The sequence below is a fragment of the Egretta garzetta genome, unplaced genomic scaffold (assembly GCF_000687185.1).
Source record: "Egretta garzetta isolate BGI_Z169 unplaced genomic scaffold, ASM68718v1 scaffold126, whole genome shotgun sequence".
In the NCBI taxonomy this organism is placed as follows: Eukaryota; Metazoa; Chordata; class Aves; order Pelecaniformes; family Ardeidae; genus Egretta; species Egretta garzetta.
The window spans coordinates 4,202,986-4,220,334 of NW_009260128.1; the positions used below are offsets into that span (position 1 = coordinate 4,202,986).

Genomic DNA, 17,349 nt, shown 5'->3' on the forward strand with positions numbered 1-17,349 from the left:
CCTCGCCAGTTTTCCGCCGCCTGCTTTTCTACTCGGCTCCCCGCTGCAGACGTGGAGGGGGCAGCGGCATACGGTGGTGCTTCCCGAGGACATGCCGAAGGCTCTTCCCTTCAGATACCGTGCCCTTCCCTTCAGTAGGCTTGGGTAGATTTTTGCCCGATTTGCGAGGCTGAGGCAGCCTTCGGTATCCGCAATATATTGTGGCAGAGGTTTTCAGAACTGAGTTGTATGCTTCAAGAGAAAGGCCATCCTCATGTTTTGCATTTGGCCCCAGATTGTATCAGTGTATTTTAAACTATTTCACCGGTTTTACACCATGCAAACATACTTGATTAGCTTACTGCTGGTGAGTGCAGTGTTTGTCTTCCTGGTAAGCATAATACTGACAACATAAAAGCTAGCCTTTTTCACAGATCTTTCACAGCACTCTGGTTGTCCAAATAAGAATTGAGTTATGTCAGATGATTTTATGGATTTTTTTAATCCCTTTTTTTGGGCAGGTCACGAACTGGCAGAGATAAGAGAACGATCTCTGAAGACTATTCTGTTTAAATTAGATCATAACTTGATTTCGTATGCTGATCTGGTCCATGAAAAAGTGCTTTTCCTTAATCTTTTGGAGTGGTTCAATTTTCCAGTCATACCAATGAAAGAGGAAGTACTAAATTTTGTGAACAATTTGATCAAGGTATGACATACTAACATTTACTTACATATAAACTATATGTCTTTAGAAAGCTAAAGCTAAATAAAACTACATATTATTTGGTTTTGTAGCTCCATGTAATGAGATTTTAGTGTTTTACAAAGACGTGAATAATAAAGCCGTGTGTGTGGACAGAAATGAAAACTATTTGACTGACTTGCAATTGGTTATAGGGATAGCAGAAAAAGTTAATTCTTTTCTGGGCTTCTGCTTTAGTTCCTCTGCTTCAGTTTCTCATTTAGTGTTTAATTTCTTCTTTGGGATGTGATTTGCAGCTGAGGACTTGCACTGTTCCTGAAAGGTTGAGAAAAAGTTGCAGAAAATTCAGAGATCTCGTAGTAGATTCTTATGTTTAAATCACTAAACAGCAGCTATGCAGAGAAAAAAAAAAAGCCATCCTTGAACTGATGGATGGTCTAAACTAACTTTAAGTTTTGATTATGATTCTTTCCTTTCGTCCCCTTCCCTCAAGGTCAAGAGACCACGAGACTCTTTAGGCTAACTTTTTCAGTTATTTGTCCTAATGTAGCATTCACCTGCTGCCCAGAAAATGATCGGTATTGGTGCAGTGGAATTCTTCTCTCAGCTTCGCCCCAATGTGGATCCCAACTTGCAGGCTATAATTGATGGGATTGTGGATGGACTGTTCTTCCTTCCTTCTGGATTTCCTTCTAGTTCTTCATCAGTATGTTATCAAACTCGGTCTCAGCCTTCAATAGATCAACCAGGTAAATTGCATATTCTGAAGTGTGATTTATTTAAGATGAAAATAACGTAAATGAAAAGCATCTAGGCTATGAAAAGTTGAGGTGTTCAGGCATAGTAGACAAATTATTCCTGAGAGATCAGTGAAGTGTATGGTAAGCAGATTCCAGAGAAATCCAGAGAAAGTATGGTCTTAGCTAAATCGGATAGTGCCATTCCTGTAATAGAATTCTGTGCACAAGAGCAATCCTGTTGTTTGTAGTCTGAGCTTCTCCATCTATTTCTTCCGCATGTAATATCTGTTTGCTGTAATGTAAAAAGGGCATGACACAGGACATGAACTTCCGAAGACTGCTTTATGGCAGCAAATGTAGCAACTTTGAATAAATCTGTAATTAAGCCAGTATGCTTCGCTACTTTTCTTTGCATAGTAGGCTTTAACTCTGAGGGCTATTCAAATTTTAAACAAACAAACAAAAAAAGCAGTAAGTGATCCTAGTAGAATAACTTTTAAAACTACATTAGTGTTGTATGCACTATCTGCTTAGTTTTGGGTATTTGTCATAGGAAAATATGTAAACTTTCTTTAAAATTTCGTATTATGTGTGAAATGCTTCACATATGTGTGCAGTGCTATTTCTTGCTTCTATTATTTAGCATATTATCTATCTATTAAAATTATTTACAGTGTCTCTTAGATGTAGTTAAGAGGAAAACCCATGTTGTTCTCCTCTTCTGCCTTAAAAATTTTAATACAAAGTGTAGAGGAGAAAATTATGTACCGTGGAGGTCCTTACTTCATTCTCCCGGCTCTTGTGGGAAAGACACTACTGTTACACTGCATGGTGTAGTAATGGCCATAGCTCTGTCACTCATAACATGCGATGTCGGAGATAAAAGTAATTTTCCTGTGGTTTCTGCAGCCTCTCTAATGCTTGGAGTTTTAGTTTGCTAGAACTATGTGGTGGCTGTTGATTGAGTCCCCCCTGCCCTGCCCTCCCTCTGCTCATGTAAGGGTTTAACTAGCTTTTTACCTAAGATTTACCGAAGTATGGGGAATAATGTAATATTCTTTTACATATGCATTCTTAAACTATATCTTTTTGAAACTACTGAGTTGCAGTACTACACATAATTCCTACTTATGTTGTAAATTGTACACATGTATGGATTAAATAATCTTAATGCTTAGTAACAGGAGTGTTGTATTTTTTTTTTTTTTCTATTTAAACTTCAGTTACTGGGAAAAACTGTAAACTAATAATCTGGACATTATCTAGTTTGATCCTTTGAACTAAATATCGTGTTCTGGAGAGATTGCTTTTAATGTTACATTACCTTGTGTATATTTTGTTACACAGTTTGTGTATTAATTGCATGTATTTAATAATATACATATTATATACAGGGGAGACAACTTTTCAGCTGACCTGAAAAGACAGCAGTTTTCGTAGAAAAATGTTTTAAGTAGTTTAAAGAGTGATTTTATTACTACATAGATAGCTTAGAGGAAAACTTTTTTTTGGTTGCCAGTTCTCCATCAGGCAATAACTTTTGTGTAATTATTTTTACTAATGCTTGTATGGTATGCAAGGTAGTGTAAGAAAACTGAAAAAAAAATGTACAGTTGCGGAATATGGTTGTAAAAAATAGACATCGACACACTCTTTACTTCACTTTCCTGATCATCTGAGACTATTTTAAATCAGTTTCCTTAATAGCTAAAACTCAAGGGCAAAAGGGAGGCAGTTTAGGAAAAGCCTGAAGATAAACTAAGTTTTGCTTTTGGCTGGTTTTTGGTTTTTTTTTTGTTTTTTGGTTTTTGTTTTTTTTTTTTTTTATGTATTTTTTTTTTTAACCTTACCCTTTATTTGTTTTAGTTCTACCTCAAGAGGAATTATCCACTGGATATTTTTTTCAAGGCAGAAGTCATCTGTCACAGTTAGAAATACCTCCCAAAAGAACAGTTGGTATGTGTAGTTATAAAAATATGTTCATTACAGAAAGTGCTTGGAGTTGTAATTTAGATTGAATTCCATAACAAAGAGCATTATTGGTTAGTCTTTTTCCTGTTGTTATTCTGTGAAACCCTGTACCACAGAACCTACAATTAGAATGTTTATAAAAATTACATTCATCTTAATAGATCTTTCTCTTTTCTAGTAAATAGTTACTGTAACCATTGGGAATATGTAAAGTGTGTTAAAATATGCTGTTATTTGTAAATTATTTGAATTGTTAATGCTTTTCAGAAGACTTCTGTTCCATAAGCAAAAGTGGCTGTTTAAGTACCTTTTTATTTCAACAGAACTTAAAGTCTGAAGTACCTTTCTACTTTTCGGAAAACTAGGGTAGATGCTTTAGAAATTTTTACCTTGTGTCTAAATGAAAACCAGTGTTGTTTTTGTTTATGGTCAGTAAAATGATGTGAAATGTTTCGCTGACAAACACAGAGCAATATCATTTTGGAAGGTCTGTACCAGCATACTAGTAGCAGTTCACATGAGAGTATCATATTTAACATACAATACAGTGCTGAGAACTAGATTTTAAAGCATGACTTTGGAGTTACTGTATGTAAATCACCCAATTGCTTTTTTAGCAGTGTAACAGCTATCTTTAGAATTACAAAATAATTATATTTGTATAGGCAAAGACTTTCCAAAATATATATGGTATGTGTTTGTAATATAGAAAGACTGCTAAAGAACATTTGTAGCAGAACAAAATTTTATTTAAAGGATGATGTGGGGGATTGAGTACTCTTCCACTAATGCTGTGGTTTATATTTGCTAAAACTTACTTCAGTAAACATATTTCATTTTGAATTGAGATGACCTTAGTATTTTTTTGGTATTGCTGAAAACTCTCATTAGAAGCACTTGAGTTTGTACGAGTCTATATTTAGTAAAAGGTATTTCTATTTCAGATAGTGTGTAGTTCATTAGTTTTTGACTTTGCCGTTTGACATGTACAGTGTAACAGTTCTATAAAATATACTCCAAAATATCCATTCTCTTTCTTTCAGTGAAATGCTTGAAATTTTCCACATTTCCTTGGCTAACTCTGACTTCAACAGATAGACATGTTCTTTCATCAAATGAAAGGTACAGTAATAGAAACATCACAGTTTACTTGTAGTTTTTATTTTTCTTGGGTAAGGGCGATTCTAAATTTCTATCCTTCTGCATCACTAGACTGTTCCTGTAAATAAGCTGATGAGTTAATTTTCGGTAAATGGTCATAAAAGCTGCGCTGAGGTTGGGCAGAGCCAATAAACAATAAATTGTAATAGGACAGGTTTTCTGTTAATGTTGCTCTCCATTCTTTGTGTTTAGTTCAGAGTGCAGTTTTTTTTGTTCATGATACTTCATTCTGTCTTCAAAATTTGTGAAATGGATCAAGGATTTAATTCAGTTAATTTTAGAACAAGTTTGCAATGAAATCATTATTTACTTTACCCCCATGGCCACTCAGCAGAGAAATCCATGCTTTCAGTAGTAGCTTAAGTAGGTTTAGGCCAATAAGCTTAGGTACAATGCCTTATCCAGTCATTGAGTCATTCAGTGATTTTTTTTTTTGTTGTTGTTTGTTTGTGTTTAACTTTCATTTTGAAAAACAGTGTTTGAAATGGCCCAATAAAAATTCTGTAGTTGGGATTCTTTATGACTTGACATAGAGCTGTGATAGATTTCTAGCATAGCAAGCAATGCAGTATTGTGGACTGGACTATTTAACAAGTCTGCTCTAACTGTAAGCTCTTTTGTAATAGGTTTTGGGTTTTTTTTCCTTTCAAAAGATCTCTGAAGCTGGAAAACCTCTTTAATATTTAATTTCCTTTATGCCTGTGTCTAGAAAAAGAACACAGATCCTTAAAACTGGATGTTTGATTTTTTTTTTTTTACAGTGGTTTCTGAAACAATAAAAACAAATAAGTTAAGTAGAATACTCAAAAGGTTCTTCTTATTTACTAACATACATGTTAGAGAATAGCTAATAAATGTCTTCCTTTATGTAACTTCCCACATACGTAATTCAAGTGATTTTTAAGTTATACGTGAAGCTTGGTCATGAAAATAACTTTCTTACTGATAAGAGTTAGATGTTGTATACCACTGAAATAATCACTAGCTTCATGGGGAATTTCCCGTCTTTCTTATGTTAGTTTCAGATTCAGAACCATTGAAGTTATTTCTCTTCTGGGAACTTAATTTTACGTGTGGTTTGATAACAGCTGGAATTGCATTTGTTCTTTATTGTATACAGAATTAGCAAAGCTATGGAATAATCCAAATTTAAAAATGGCACGGCAATAGAATTACAGCATTTTTTTTTCTTTAGATTTTTCAGTGTTGTGATTATAATTTTCTTGTGAAGTCTTGTTCAAGCTAATGATTACTGGTTGGTTTTTTTTTTTGGTTTTAATACATATATAAAAACAAACTCCATTTTTAGGTCTTTGAGAAGTGACAATCAAAGTTTAATTTGGAGTACATGTGAGCTTCTTCAGGATGTGATTATGCAAGATTTTCCTGCCGAGATCTTCCTTCAAAGGCCAAAGATTGTACAGGCAAGAATTCACATAAAGTTTAAGGGATTTTTTGTGCTGTGGTGTAAGTTGTGCCAAGTAAGAATTCATGTAAATGATACAATTTGTTTCTAAACAAAATAGCTAAACAGAAGTTCCTTTATGTAAACGCTAGGTGCATAGAAAAGGGGACATTAGCTATATATTGTATTTAGAAAGTTATTGTTTGTAATAACATGTGTTTCTAATCAGTAATGAAGTGTGTTGTGAAGTAATACTTTTTTTCTTCTGGACAAGATAAAATTGTGCCACTGTCATATGCACACCCTCTAATAGACACTCGTAATGAAAGTAGTGGGTTTGTTGGAAATATAATGTGGAACTCAGCTTTTTCCTTAGGACTGATGGTCTTCATTCAGTAAGAAGACAGTAGTTAAGCCTATTTATTCTTTGCTGTGATTTTTACACACTTAGAAATATCTGCAAACTGTATTTAGTGCAAGACTCACGCTGGCATGGTTGTCCATGAAGGTGCATTAATGTTTGGCTACCAGTGTTGATGGTTTTGTATTTGCAGAGCCTTTTGTCTCTATTAAACCTGGCTTTTGGAGGAGACGGAAGACATCGGTTAGCTTTGCAGGCTGTGGCATGCCTGCAACAGTTGTGCATCCTCTTGAGAAGCAGACTTAACTTTCACAGAGATCCAAGTTTTTCTTCCACAGTGCAAGGTAGGTATTTTTAAATATTTGAAATACTGTTGTGTTTTTACTACAGGTAAGGTTGTCTAAAATGATGGAAAAAAAAAAAAAAAAAAAGGAGCCAACCCACAGCTTTATAGCAAATGTAGTCTTGTGAAACTGTTTTGTTAAATGATGATGTGGAGTACTATTCATGTTAGTGAATAATTTTTGAGTACTTGCGTTACTTTAAAATACTTACTCATTTTTACAATTTCCTGTGATTCTCCACTCATCAACTTCTCCCAGTATCCAACTGTTTGTATGCCAGCAGGAGAGGGATTTTTAACTAAAACTAAATGAAATCTGTAAAATAAAAGTGGGCAAAGTTTTGGAAAAGTTTTCAAGCTATTAGTGCTTAGTAGTTTAGTTACTAGTTTCATGAGCTATGTTAATTTTCTTCTTATATTCTGATGTGTGAAACGAATTTAATCATTGTTTTGGATTTTACAGTCATTAAGTCTGTTTCACAATATTCTTAATGCTTAAACTTTGTAGATTTAATAGTGTAGATTAGTTATAATGATCTTCCTGCTTCCATTTTGTCATCTGAATTTAATCAACTTTGGTTTTGTAAATTGGTAGTCTGATTCTCTTCATAAGATTGCCACTATATTTGGTATCTTAATAAATTATATTGGCTGTTTCTTTGCTAAGTCAGTTATAACATTAACAAATCCAATAGCCTTAGACAGACACTATGTTTGTATCTTTAAAACTCAAGATTTATGATTCAGCTGTAATTTCCAGTGGTTTTACCTTGGGATTGAGCTTCCAAACTCTGCTACTTGTCAGTGATAGGTTGTCCTAGCTTGCCAATATTTACTTGGTGTTTTCCATATCCTACCTTAGTTATTTTTACTATTACTTCACTATGTAGTATCTTTCAGAATAATGGATTCCACTAATGGAAAAAAAAAAAATTATTTGTGTTACATAAAGGCACAGCTTCCCAGAATTCATCCATATCTTACTGTCAAGAAGCAAGAGGTCCTCCTCGTTCTCAGAATCCATCACCTGGAAGTAGTAGCCCTCGGCCATCTGTGATTGGACGGACAGTTCAGCGTCCTAGAGGAGATGGTCAAGATTGGGATGCAGCATCTTCCAGGTGAATAAACTAGGAAATAACTTACACTTCAATTAAAAAATCATTAATATAGGGTTATATCATCAGGTCCTTGTCAGTGTGTGGGATGACGTGAGAGTTTTGTTAGCCTGTGAAAATAGAAACCATGTTTATGAATTAAACAGCTCTTTAAGTGGCATTCAGAATACATAAGATTAATTTTACCTGGCACATTCTGTACCAGCCAACATTTTTAACAAAGTCTCTTAGTACGAATTGTTACTGCTTGTGCATGTTTTTGTAAGATGCAGAAAAGCATTTATGCAGACTATTGCTGTAAAGTCAGGGATTTTTCTTCAGCAGGTGACTCCATAAATTCTTATAAGTTGAATGGCCATCCCATAGATAACAGTATACAGTATGGTCAAAAATGCTATGCTGTATGAAGATTTCCACTAAAGTCTTTAAAATCTGTTGTTAAATCTGACAACAAATTTCAGTTGTGTGTGATCTAAAAATTCAACTCCAATAGGAAATTATGAATTGTCTGTATACCCTCAAAATGTTGAAGTGGTTGTGTGTGGTTTTGTTATTCTTCTTGATACAACAGACTTAAAGCTGCTATTCAAGAACTGATGTCTTCTAGTATGTGGAAATTTAAAAGTTCCTGTGAATTCTTGCTGTGTGCTTGTTGGTAGTTCTTCTGAGTCTCTATGGGATATTGGCTTAGGGGTTGAGTAACTCCTAGGTATTCAGATAGATTGTGATATTACAGATGAGAATAGCTAACATTGTTAATTGCAAATGCAGAATTATATTAAAAGGTTATTTTTACTCGTCTTAAGTCTATTCTTTTTTTATTATGTAACTAATATGGCACTGTAAATCATAGAATCATAGAATGTTTTGGGTTGGAAGGGACCCCTAGAGGTCATCTAGTCCAACCCCCCTGCCGTGAGCAGGGACACTGCTGACCAGATCAGGTTGCTCAGAGCCCCGTCCAACCTGGCCTTGAATGTTCCCAGGGATGGGGCCTCCACCACCTCTCTGGGCAACCTGTTCCAGTGTTTTACCACCCTCATTGTAAAGAATTTCTTCCTTATATCCAGTCTAAACCTACCCTGTTTCAGTTTAAAACCATTACCCCTTGTCCTGTCACAGCTGGCCCTACTAAAAAGATTTTCCCCATCTTTCCTATAGGCCCCCTTTAGGTACTGAAAGGCCGCAATTGGGTCTCCCCGCAGCCTTCTTTTCTCCAGGCTGAACAACCCCAACTCTCTTGGCCTGTCCTCATGGGAGAGGTGCTCCAGCCATTTTTGTGGCCCTCCTCTGGACCCACTCCAACAGTTCCATGTCCTTCTTGTGCTGAGGGCTCCAGAGAACTCCAGGCTTTATGCATTCTAGGATCTGACCGTTTTCCCCACTTGAACAGTTAACAGATTAATAGTAGCTGGTGTATATTGTGCAAGAGAGAGGGATGGCCTGGCTATCGGTGTAGTAAGGAAAACTACATAAGAGTAAGCACCAGTGAAAGCTGTGATGAGACATCTTCAAACCAGGGAGTGGTAATTTATTAAAAGTATAAGGCCCCATATTATGAGCTGTTAATGATGGTACAGTTTTATCTTCTTGTATCCTGTGTGCTGCAGTTGAGCTGCTTGCGGCCCATGAATCCCATTATTTACAAAGATATAACTTAGCCCAGAGACAAAATAAAGAAAAACATCATGTTGAATAGAAAATATGATAGAGGGAAATTACTGTAGTGTAGCTCCAATGTTGCTGATTTTGATATGGAAGAGCTGCTTTTAGTGAATCTTGTCTTTTTCAACATAATTATAGTATAAATTATTTGTTTATTGCCATTCTATATGTAACTCTTCTTTTTCCTTGTTCTTAAATCTTGAGACTCTTCAATCTATCTGTTTGTCTGTTTCAAATTCTGCTTGGAAACTTAACCTTTCCTCTTCTGAATAATTTTTATGATTGATACCTCTCCTTCCTTACCCTCTGGTAAGTGCAATCAGAACCCATACGCATTAGTGAACTCTTTTATTTTGCTTATAGTCTTCGATCAACCTCTTAGAATCAGGTGGCTTTTAAATTCTTAATTGCTATTCTTTAGGCATGTTTTACATTTAGTTAAACAATATAATGTAACAGTCATGCCACAATTCAGTTTCTTCAGCTTGTTTAATAATAAAAAAAGCAACCAAACAAAAACCACCCTGTAAAAGTCATAAAGGTTTTTAAAGCAAGTCAAGATTGCTAAATGTTGTTTAGGATAAGAAAAAACATTAAAACCCATTAATTCTGAGTTGTATTAATTATAATGCTGCCAATAGAATTAGATCCTTTTTGAAAGCTGTTGGAAAACAATAGAATTATAACCTATAAATATAGCTCATAATTTTAAATAATTATATATATAATACAATTACTATATGTATGTTTTGTAATATATACTTTATTTCAGTCCAGGCCTTCTTGAACAAGGGAATATGTTCTGGTTTACAGTGGACAAAGAAGTCCTACAGTCTCAAACATAGGGCACACTTCATCTTCCTTCTAAGGATTCTTGTGGCTAGCTGCATAGAAGGTTTTAATGTAGTAGGTATAGTTCAGGCTGATATTTGATTTAGTAAGTGGCCTTGCTTCAAGCAACTGATAGACTTTGTTCATCAAAAATAACATTTCAAATCAACTGATTTTTCTCTTGTAATATCATATTCATTGCATGTGTATTTCTTCCAGAATACATTTCTTAGTGCATTTGAAGATGACTGCCAAAACAATAGGCATTCACTTGTGATGCTACCAGTTCTGACATTTAAAAAACCCAACCAAACAAAATCTCCCTCTTCCTGCAGCACTGGTGGATAGCAGATAAAGATTGGGATGGAAGGAAGGATATTCATTAAGGAAGGAGGACATTAAAATACTTGATGCTTTTTCAACATGTACTTACATGGGTTTTCTCTTTGCAAGAGTTAACTATGTCTCTTGTTTATTTTGGTTGGTTTGTTGTTGTTTTCAGTGGAAACAGTACCCAAGCAAATGCAAACTCCAGACTCTCTCTGCATTCCCCACTTGACGTAGGACATACTGTCCTACCAGATATTGAAAATGAGGACACTTTGGAGTTACAGATGAAGCAGCTTAGCCTTCCTCAGTTCTGTGTTTCCATCTTGGAAAATGCAATACCTCTTCTAAGAACAGGTGAGAAAGTTTTGAATTAAATATTTCACTGATGTATCCTTCCCATCTTTAGTACAAAACTCTTAAGAAGTCGATTACCGATATACTGTAGCTAGTTATAACAGTTCTTTGCTAGGGACTTTGTTCAGGTCATGAAGCTTGAATCTTCTGGTTGATTTCCAGGATTGCTGCAGAAGTTTCAAGTGCTTTTTACTGATGGTGGGAAGTAGTGGTAGGAAGAAATGGGTGTGTGGTGGAAAAATGGTGTGGCTGAATAAAATGTCGTTCAAGAAGATGAAAAAATAACCACACGTTACAAAATGTGTTCTGATCTCTTTGAGCATGGAGTTGTCTTCCTTTTCAAGAAATAACACACAAAAATTCTGGGAAAAGGTTTGTTTTTATTCTTATAAATGCAGTAACAAATTATAATTACATTTTAAGAAACATAGGTAATGGTAGTCTAATTGCAACTAAAGATTTTTATTTTAACTTACAAAGGTTCTAAATTGCAAAGCCATCTTGAAGGGCAGTTCTTAGGTGTCATTCAAAACAGGTACTGGTGAATGTGGTAAGGTTTTCAAATACAGGAGCTGGAAATGTGTATCTATGACTAGAATACTAAAAATTGTTTAATATACTTATCAACATTTCCTGAGCTGGGTAGAGGCTTTAACTTATACAAATTGTATGAAACATGCATGAAACTTCCATTTACTGCTGTTCTCATGATTGTTTATAACTTTTTTTGACTTTCTGTCACAAAATACTGATTTACTTGTGTATTTCACAGTAACATCAGCATTAATCTGTGTCCACAGGAAAATTATTCAATCTTCATTTTTTTGATAATAAACCAAACTAAAATGAATAAAAGTTTTGTTTTCCCCTTTCAGAATAGTGATATTTAAATATTAATTCTTCACAGGTACATTCATGATTTCTGCTAGCTTCTCTTTTATTTATAATGTAAAAGAAAATGTATTTTCTATCTCTTTCCATTTCTGGCTCATGTAATCTCAAATCTGCAGTGTTAAAATATGGTGAATTTTTCCATCTTTCAAGGTTCTTTCCTTGCATCTTATCATAAAATTAAAATAGTTTCATTTTCAGATGAAGTTGTTCTGTCTTTGTTTCTATCGACCTCATCTTTTTTACACTTTTTAAACTCTACTAGATCACATTTCTTCTTTCTTCCACTGTGCTTTAGTGGGATAGAGATTGTAAGCAAACTAATATTTTTATCCTGTTCCCATTGATCTGAAATTCTGTGATCTGAAGGCACACTATCGTCCTGTGAGACAGTGACACACAGTAACACACCGTTTCTTGTGTGGTTGTATTTTCTGAACTGTTTTCTTCAGTAAAATCAACAGGCACTTTTGCTAATGTTAGCATCACCTTATACGATTGATACAGTGTAGTGTAGACTTTCTTTTTCTCCTAACTGTTTAAATTACTGGGTAAATGAAAAACAGGAAGCTTAATGTAAACTTTGCTTGCTTGTATTTTACAATTTAATGTATATTTCAGTTAAGCTCAAATTCCATTCCTTGGGGAGATATTCATTGTAATTTTTCTTCTCTTGTGCTGACCTGTCTTGTGAGTGAAGTAATTTCAGAAATCAGTAGTGGTGTGGATCGTGGGTTTTTTGGTCTTGGTTTTTGGTTTGTTTGTTTTTTTTTTTTTTTTATCAGTTTTAAGCTACCGTTCTTTCTGAAGTTCAGTGTTAAGACTGCATGTCTTAAATACAATTATTTAAATCTGAACAACAAAAGATTTGTTTTACAGTCATTGGTTAGATATGCCTTAATGTTCATTTAGCAATATAAACTCTTAGGACATGCTAATTGCCACAGGTGTTGGGAAGTGAGTATTGGGAAATGAGTATTTTGCTGATATATTCATCTAAGAGTATGGTGGAATGAACTTGCATGTCTGTAGATCATGACAGCTACAGCAAAGCGTTGTTGCAGGTGTTATATTTAGTTATTAACTTAAAAATATTTATGAATCTATAACTCAAACCCACCATTATTTAATACTTGCATTATAATGGAGAAATTTATTGTCACCTTTTAAATGTTTTAAACACAGAAATTTGATTAAGAATTTACAAAATAAGTGATGAGAGGAAAAAAGTACTTTTTGGAGTTTTCAGGCATATACTCTTCAAATTGGCAGCATTTTGCCTAAAGTAAATGGAAAACAGCACTTCTGTGAGATAGGAAAAAGCAAACTTTCAAAAAGGCTCTGTGCCATTCTCTGCCATATGTTCACTTAGAGCAGATCACTTAAGTTGCAAATTGCATGAGCTGTGGTTATTGTCACTACATATATAGTTACACACATACATATATGTTTTCCTCAAGTGTATCATCAAGTCTTCTACAGTGTATAGAATCTACAAAAGATAGAAAAAGTGACAAAGCAATTAATGTTCAAGCATAACAAGCAGTAGAGCTTGCTTTTTTTTTTAAACATATTTTCAAGGATGCAAAATTTTTATGGTAGTCAAAAAATAAGTTGGAAATTCAGTAGTGTTGTGTGAAATGCATCCATGGTTTTAAACAGAAACATACCATCAACAAGTAACTAAGCCAACAGTTGCACTAAATCAAGTACTTGGGGGAAACTGTCACTGTATGGTTCCCTAGGATGCCAGACAGTTTTGGCATTCTCTGTTGTATGAGGTTGAAAATATTTGATCTGGCTCTGGATATTCTGCCTTGTAATTTGTGAAACCTTCTAGCCTTTGTCTGCTTCTCATCTATTGTCTCATTATCTGGGGACATTAGGGGGGAGGTTTATATTTGCAGTAAATGTAGGCTGTAAATGTTTAAGCTCGGGCCAGGTTTCTTTGTGGTCCGTGTTCAAGCATAAAACTGTACAAAGTATAAAAGTCACTAACAGACAGGTTTACCCAGGTTAGCCTTGTTATTAAGAGATACTGAGTCAGAAGGAACAATGAAAAGTAAAAAATACTAGCCTAAAAACAAGGGGGGGAGGTTGTTATGGAGAAAAGTACAAATGGATAAAGTGGGTATTCATCTACTTCCCTTTCAAAAGAATATCTCAAACAAAATAATCCGGGAAGAAAGCCACTCCTGCTATACCAAAAATGCAGAATAACAGGAATAGGTAATATATATGGAAGACCTGTAACCTAGCTGTCTGGGTGGGGGAAATAAGTGACTTTATTCTGAATTTCAAAGAAATCCAGTAATCAGATCTACAGCTGTAATAAAGTTTATATAAAACTATAGGATTTAAGGAAATGCAATCTTTTTTTCAATATATGATTGCTTTAATCTCTTCTGTTGTGATTTTGGCTAGTTGTTGTCTTCCATGATTCAGAGCTATTGGTTGCTGAGGGCAGTTAGCATTAGTTTAGTAGAAGTGTATAGGAAAATTAAAATACCAGAATTTCAGATTTGGTATAATCCCTTGTCAAAATGGTGTTTTCTGAATATCGTAATATAATGTTTTATCTGTATTTGAATTTATCCTCTCATTTGTATTCCTAGGCAGTAGGAGAGTGACGATGGAAGTTCTTGAATTGCTTGTTGAAGACATGTTCCTTATTGGTGATGCTATTTCTGAAAATGTTTGGGAAGATGATAGCCTTTTTGCATTGGAATTGGTAAGATTCTTTAGGCTTTGATCAGCTGTATTTAACAGTCTGCTTTTATAAGCCTCTGACATTTTCTGCAGTGATTCATATACATGTCTTCTGCTGAGCTACCCTTTTGAAAATCTTAAATATTTTATCACTGGTACATCCTTTTTATTTTAAATGTAAGTTCTTTTACCAGATAAGACTTGAAGTTTCACCTCAAGAAAATAAGTAGTGAATTTTGTCTTGTAGTGAAAGGCTGTTAAGCAGCCATTGAGAGAAACATGTAGGCAAGGGGATCTGAGGGAAAAGTACTCACTACAAATGTTGGAGACCAGTTTGATGTAAATGACAGCTTTCACTTTCTCTACTCCTTATAAATTATCCACTTAAAATTAGGGAGATAACTGTTTTGATCCAAGACGGGAATTGAAAGATACGCGATATCCATGTCTTACACAGAACCTATAGATCACTGCATAGATTTCCTTAACCCTGTTGCTTAGCTGGAGAAGAAAGGATAAGGCTTTTTGGCGCAGGAGATATTCAGAGTGTTAAAACTCTGACCAAACAATTTAAATTGCCGGAAATGCATACCTGAGCACAGTTGAAAGTTGTTATATACATGAAATATCAAATTAGTGAATAACAGATGAAATAACAATGGGTGACTTGCTTGTTTGAAGACAACTGAAAGCTGAAACATAAGCCAGCATGGCTTGTGCACATAACAAACATACCACAGTTGTAGACTGAAACTTGTCTAAAAGCTTGAGTTGTGTAATCTTAAATGCACATGACTTAAGTTAGAATTAATGAAAATACCACTGAATATGAAACAATGGTATTGCAATAATTATTAATTAAAATATTACTGTAGGCTTCCATATTCTCTATTTTAGAAATGATAATATTTGTATTATTTATAGGACCTAGCAGTGAATGAGTACTTTTTCCTTTGAATTTAGTGTACTGATCTGTCAAAATCTGTTTTAATTGATCAACATCAAGTCAGTACTAAAGATTCCTTGTAGAACATTTGATCTAAGAAGCTTAATTTAATCATAGAATCATAGTCTTTTGTCATAATCTTTTGTCTAGTTGTTGTATGACCTCAATCAGTTTATTCCTTTGCATATAAATCTGTCAAACTACAGTAGAAACTGTGAGCATCATCACACGTACATCATGCTGATTGTTGTTAGTAGGATAATGTTTGTTTCCAGGCTACTAGCAAGCAAAACTCTGCAAATAAGCTGGGTAATTGCATACAATTAAATATATTTTTAAGAAAGAAAAAAAAAATATAAAGCTTTGCTGATATAACTTTATTCTGTTGGTAGAACTTTGAGATTTATTAGTAAAATATTTTTCAGATATAAAATTCACCTCCCATTGAGAGTTATGAATCTGCATCAATTTGTGATGCAGAGCTGGACTGTGCAGTGCAATTCAATAAAGCTAATTTTGATGAAACAATTGCAAGGCAGGAGGTACAAAACAGCTCTTCATCTTTCTTAGTGTCTGAGTAAATAAAAATAAGTGGACAATTTTAGGAAACAACTGTTAAACTTACCTTTATTTTGTTTAATACTATATCAAGTAAAATGTCTTTTATCAGAAGTAGACTGTGGTTTTTAGAGCTGTTTGACTTAAGTGCTTAGAAAACATGCTTCCTCTTTATGTTTTGTATTAGCTCCAAGGGAAGGGGGTCATGTGTCTTTCTAGGAAACTTGAAAGCATTTCTTGCCTAACTTTATTGCTTTATGTTTCTTTGTTTATCCAGTTTGAAAACTCTGCACTGGAATATCTTTGTGAAAAATAAGTATTTTGGAAATCCCATTGAAAAATACTTAATTATGTAACTGCATGTATTTTACACATTTTTATGCTTCCTTCCTCTCAAGTAAAGTTTTTACTGTTTCCCATTTGTCATGTGTACTTAACCGCAGTTTGATTCTGCCATGTCAAAAAGATAGGTGCTGCAGATTGCCATAGCCCCTCTGCATTTTGGATCACTAACTTTGAGATAGTCATCCCTGTGTCAGGGAGGAATAAACTTTTTGAATCTGCTGTTGATTTGAGACTCCATGGTCTTGAAGCAGAGGCTCTTCTTGACTCTGCACACTGTACTAGGGCAGAAAGAAACTTACTTTTTGAACTCCTGAAGGTGAAAATGAATCTTTTTCATCTTACTGTGTAATAACATGTGTTGATAATTACTTTAAAGGACTGATTTGATTTAGTCAATTGCTTCTTATCATTTTTTTCAACTATGTTGAGTCAGATAAATAGTGCTTAATTGCATAACAGTGATTATAAATTTCTATAATTAATAAGCTAAATCTCAGGTGTGCTGTTACCTTCTTAATCATTATTTGGCATTCCAAAACTGGAAACTGAAATTAATTCTAACTTTGTTCTAGTCTCCTTAAGTACAAACCTGGCTTTTTCAGGTGACCAAAATTCTAGAAACTAATTTTGTTTTCTCCAGTGTCAATGTGCTCGATTTATTCAAATGATAGTGGTTCTTGAGTAGGATTTTACATCACCTGAGAAATGTGCTGCTGTTTCCTTTGAGAATGGCATAAAAAACATCTGATGTTCTCAAAGTTTGGATTGTGGGTGGTTTTGCTTTTTTTTTGTTGTTGTTTTGTTTGGGTTTTTTTGTTAATTTTAAGGTAAAGCTTTGTTTAGCAGGTTCAAACCTGCTCCTGATATTTCCATATTAAAAGTGAATGTCAATATAGTTAAAATTGCAGAAGTTCAAAAGTGTAGTGAGCAGGAATTAAA

The 17,349-nt window shown here is 34.4% G+C and overlaps 1 protein-coding gene across 1 annotated transcript in view; it reads left to right on the forward strand.

The window, feature by feature from the left end:
• Positions 1–91: 91 nt before the first annotated feature.
• The window catches only part of RTTN (rotatin), an 89,515-nt gene continuing 72,257 nt past the window's right edge, over positions 92–17,349 (forward strand). Inside the window, exons 1-10 of the mRNA XM_035896941.1 lie at positions 92–134; positions 501–688; positions 1,236–1,434; positions 3,292–3,381; positions 4,440–4,518; positions 5,867–5,981; positions 6,517–6,667; positions 7,619–7,784; positions 10,780–10,961; positions 14,468–14,583. Of these exons, the coding sequence (XP_035752834.1) occupies positions 92–134; positions 501–688; positions 1,236–1,434; positions 3,292–3,381; positions 4,440–4,518; positions 5,867–5,981; positions 6,517–6,667; positions 7,619–7,784; positions 10,780–10,961; positions 14,468–14,583 (1,329 nt within the window). The remainder of the gene's footprint in view (positions 135–500; positions 689–1,235; positions 1,435–3,291; positions 3,382–4,439; positions 4,519–5,866; positions 5,982–6,516; positions 6,668–7,618; positions 7,785–10,779; positions 10,962–14,467; positions 14,584–17,349) is intronic.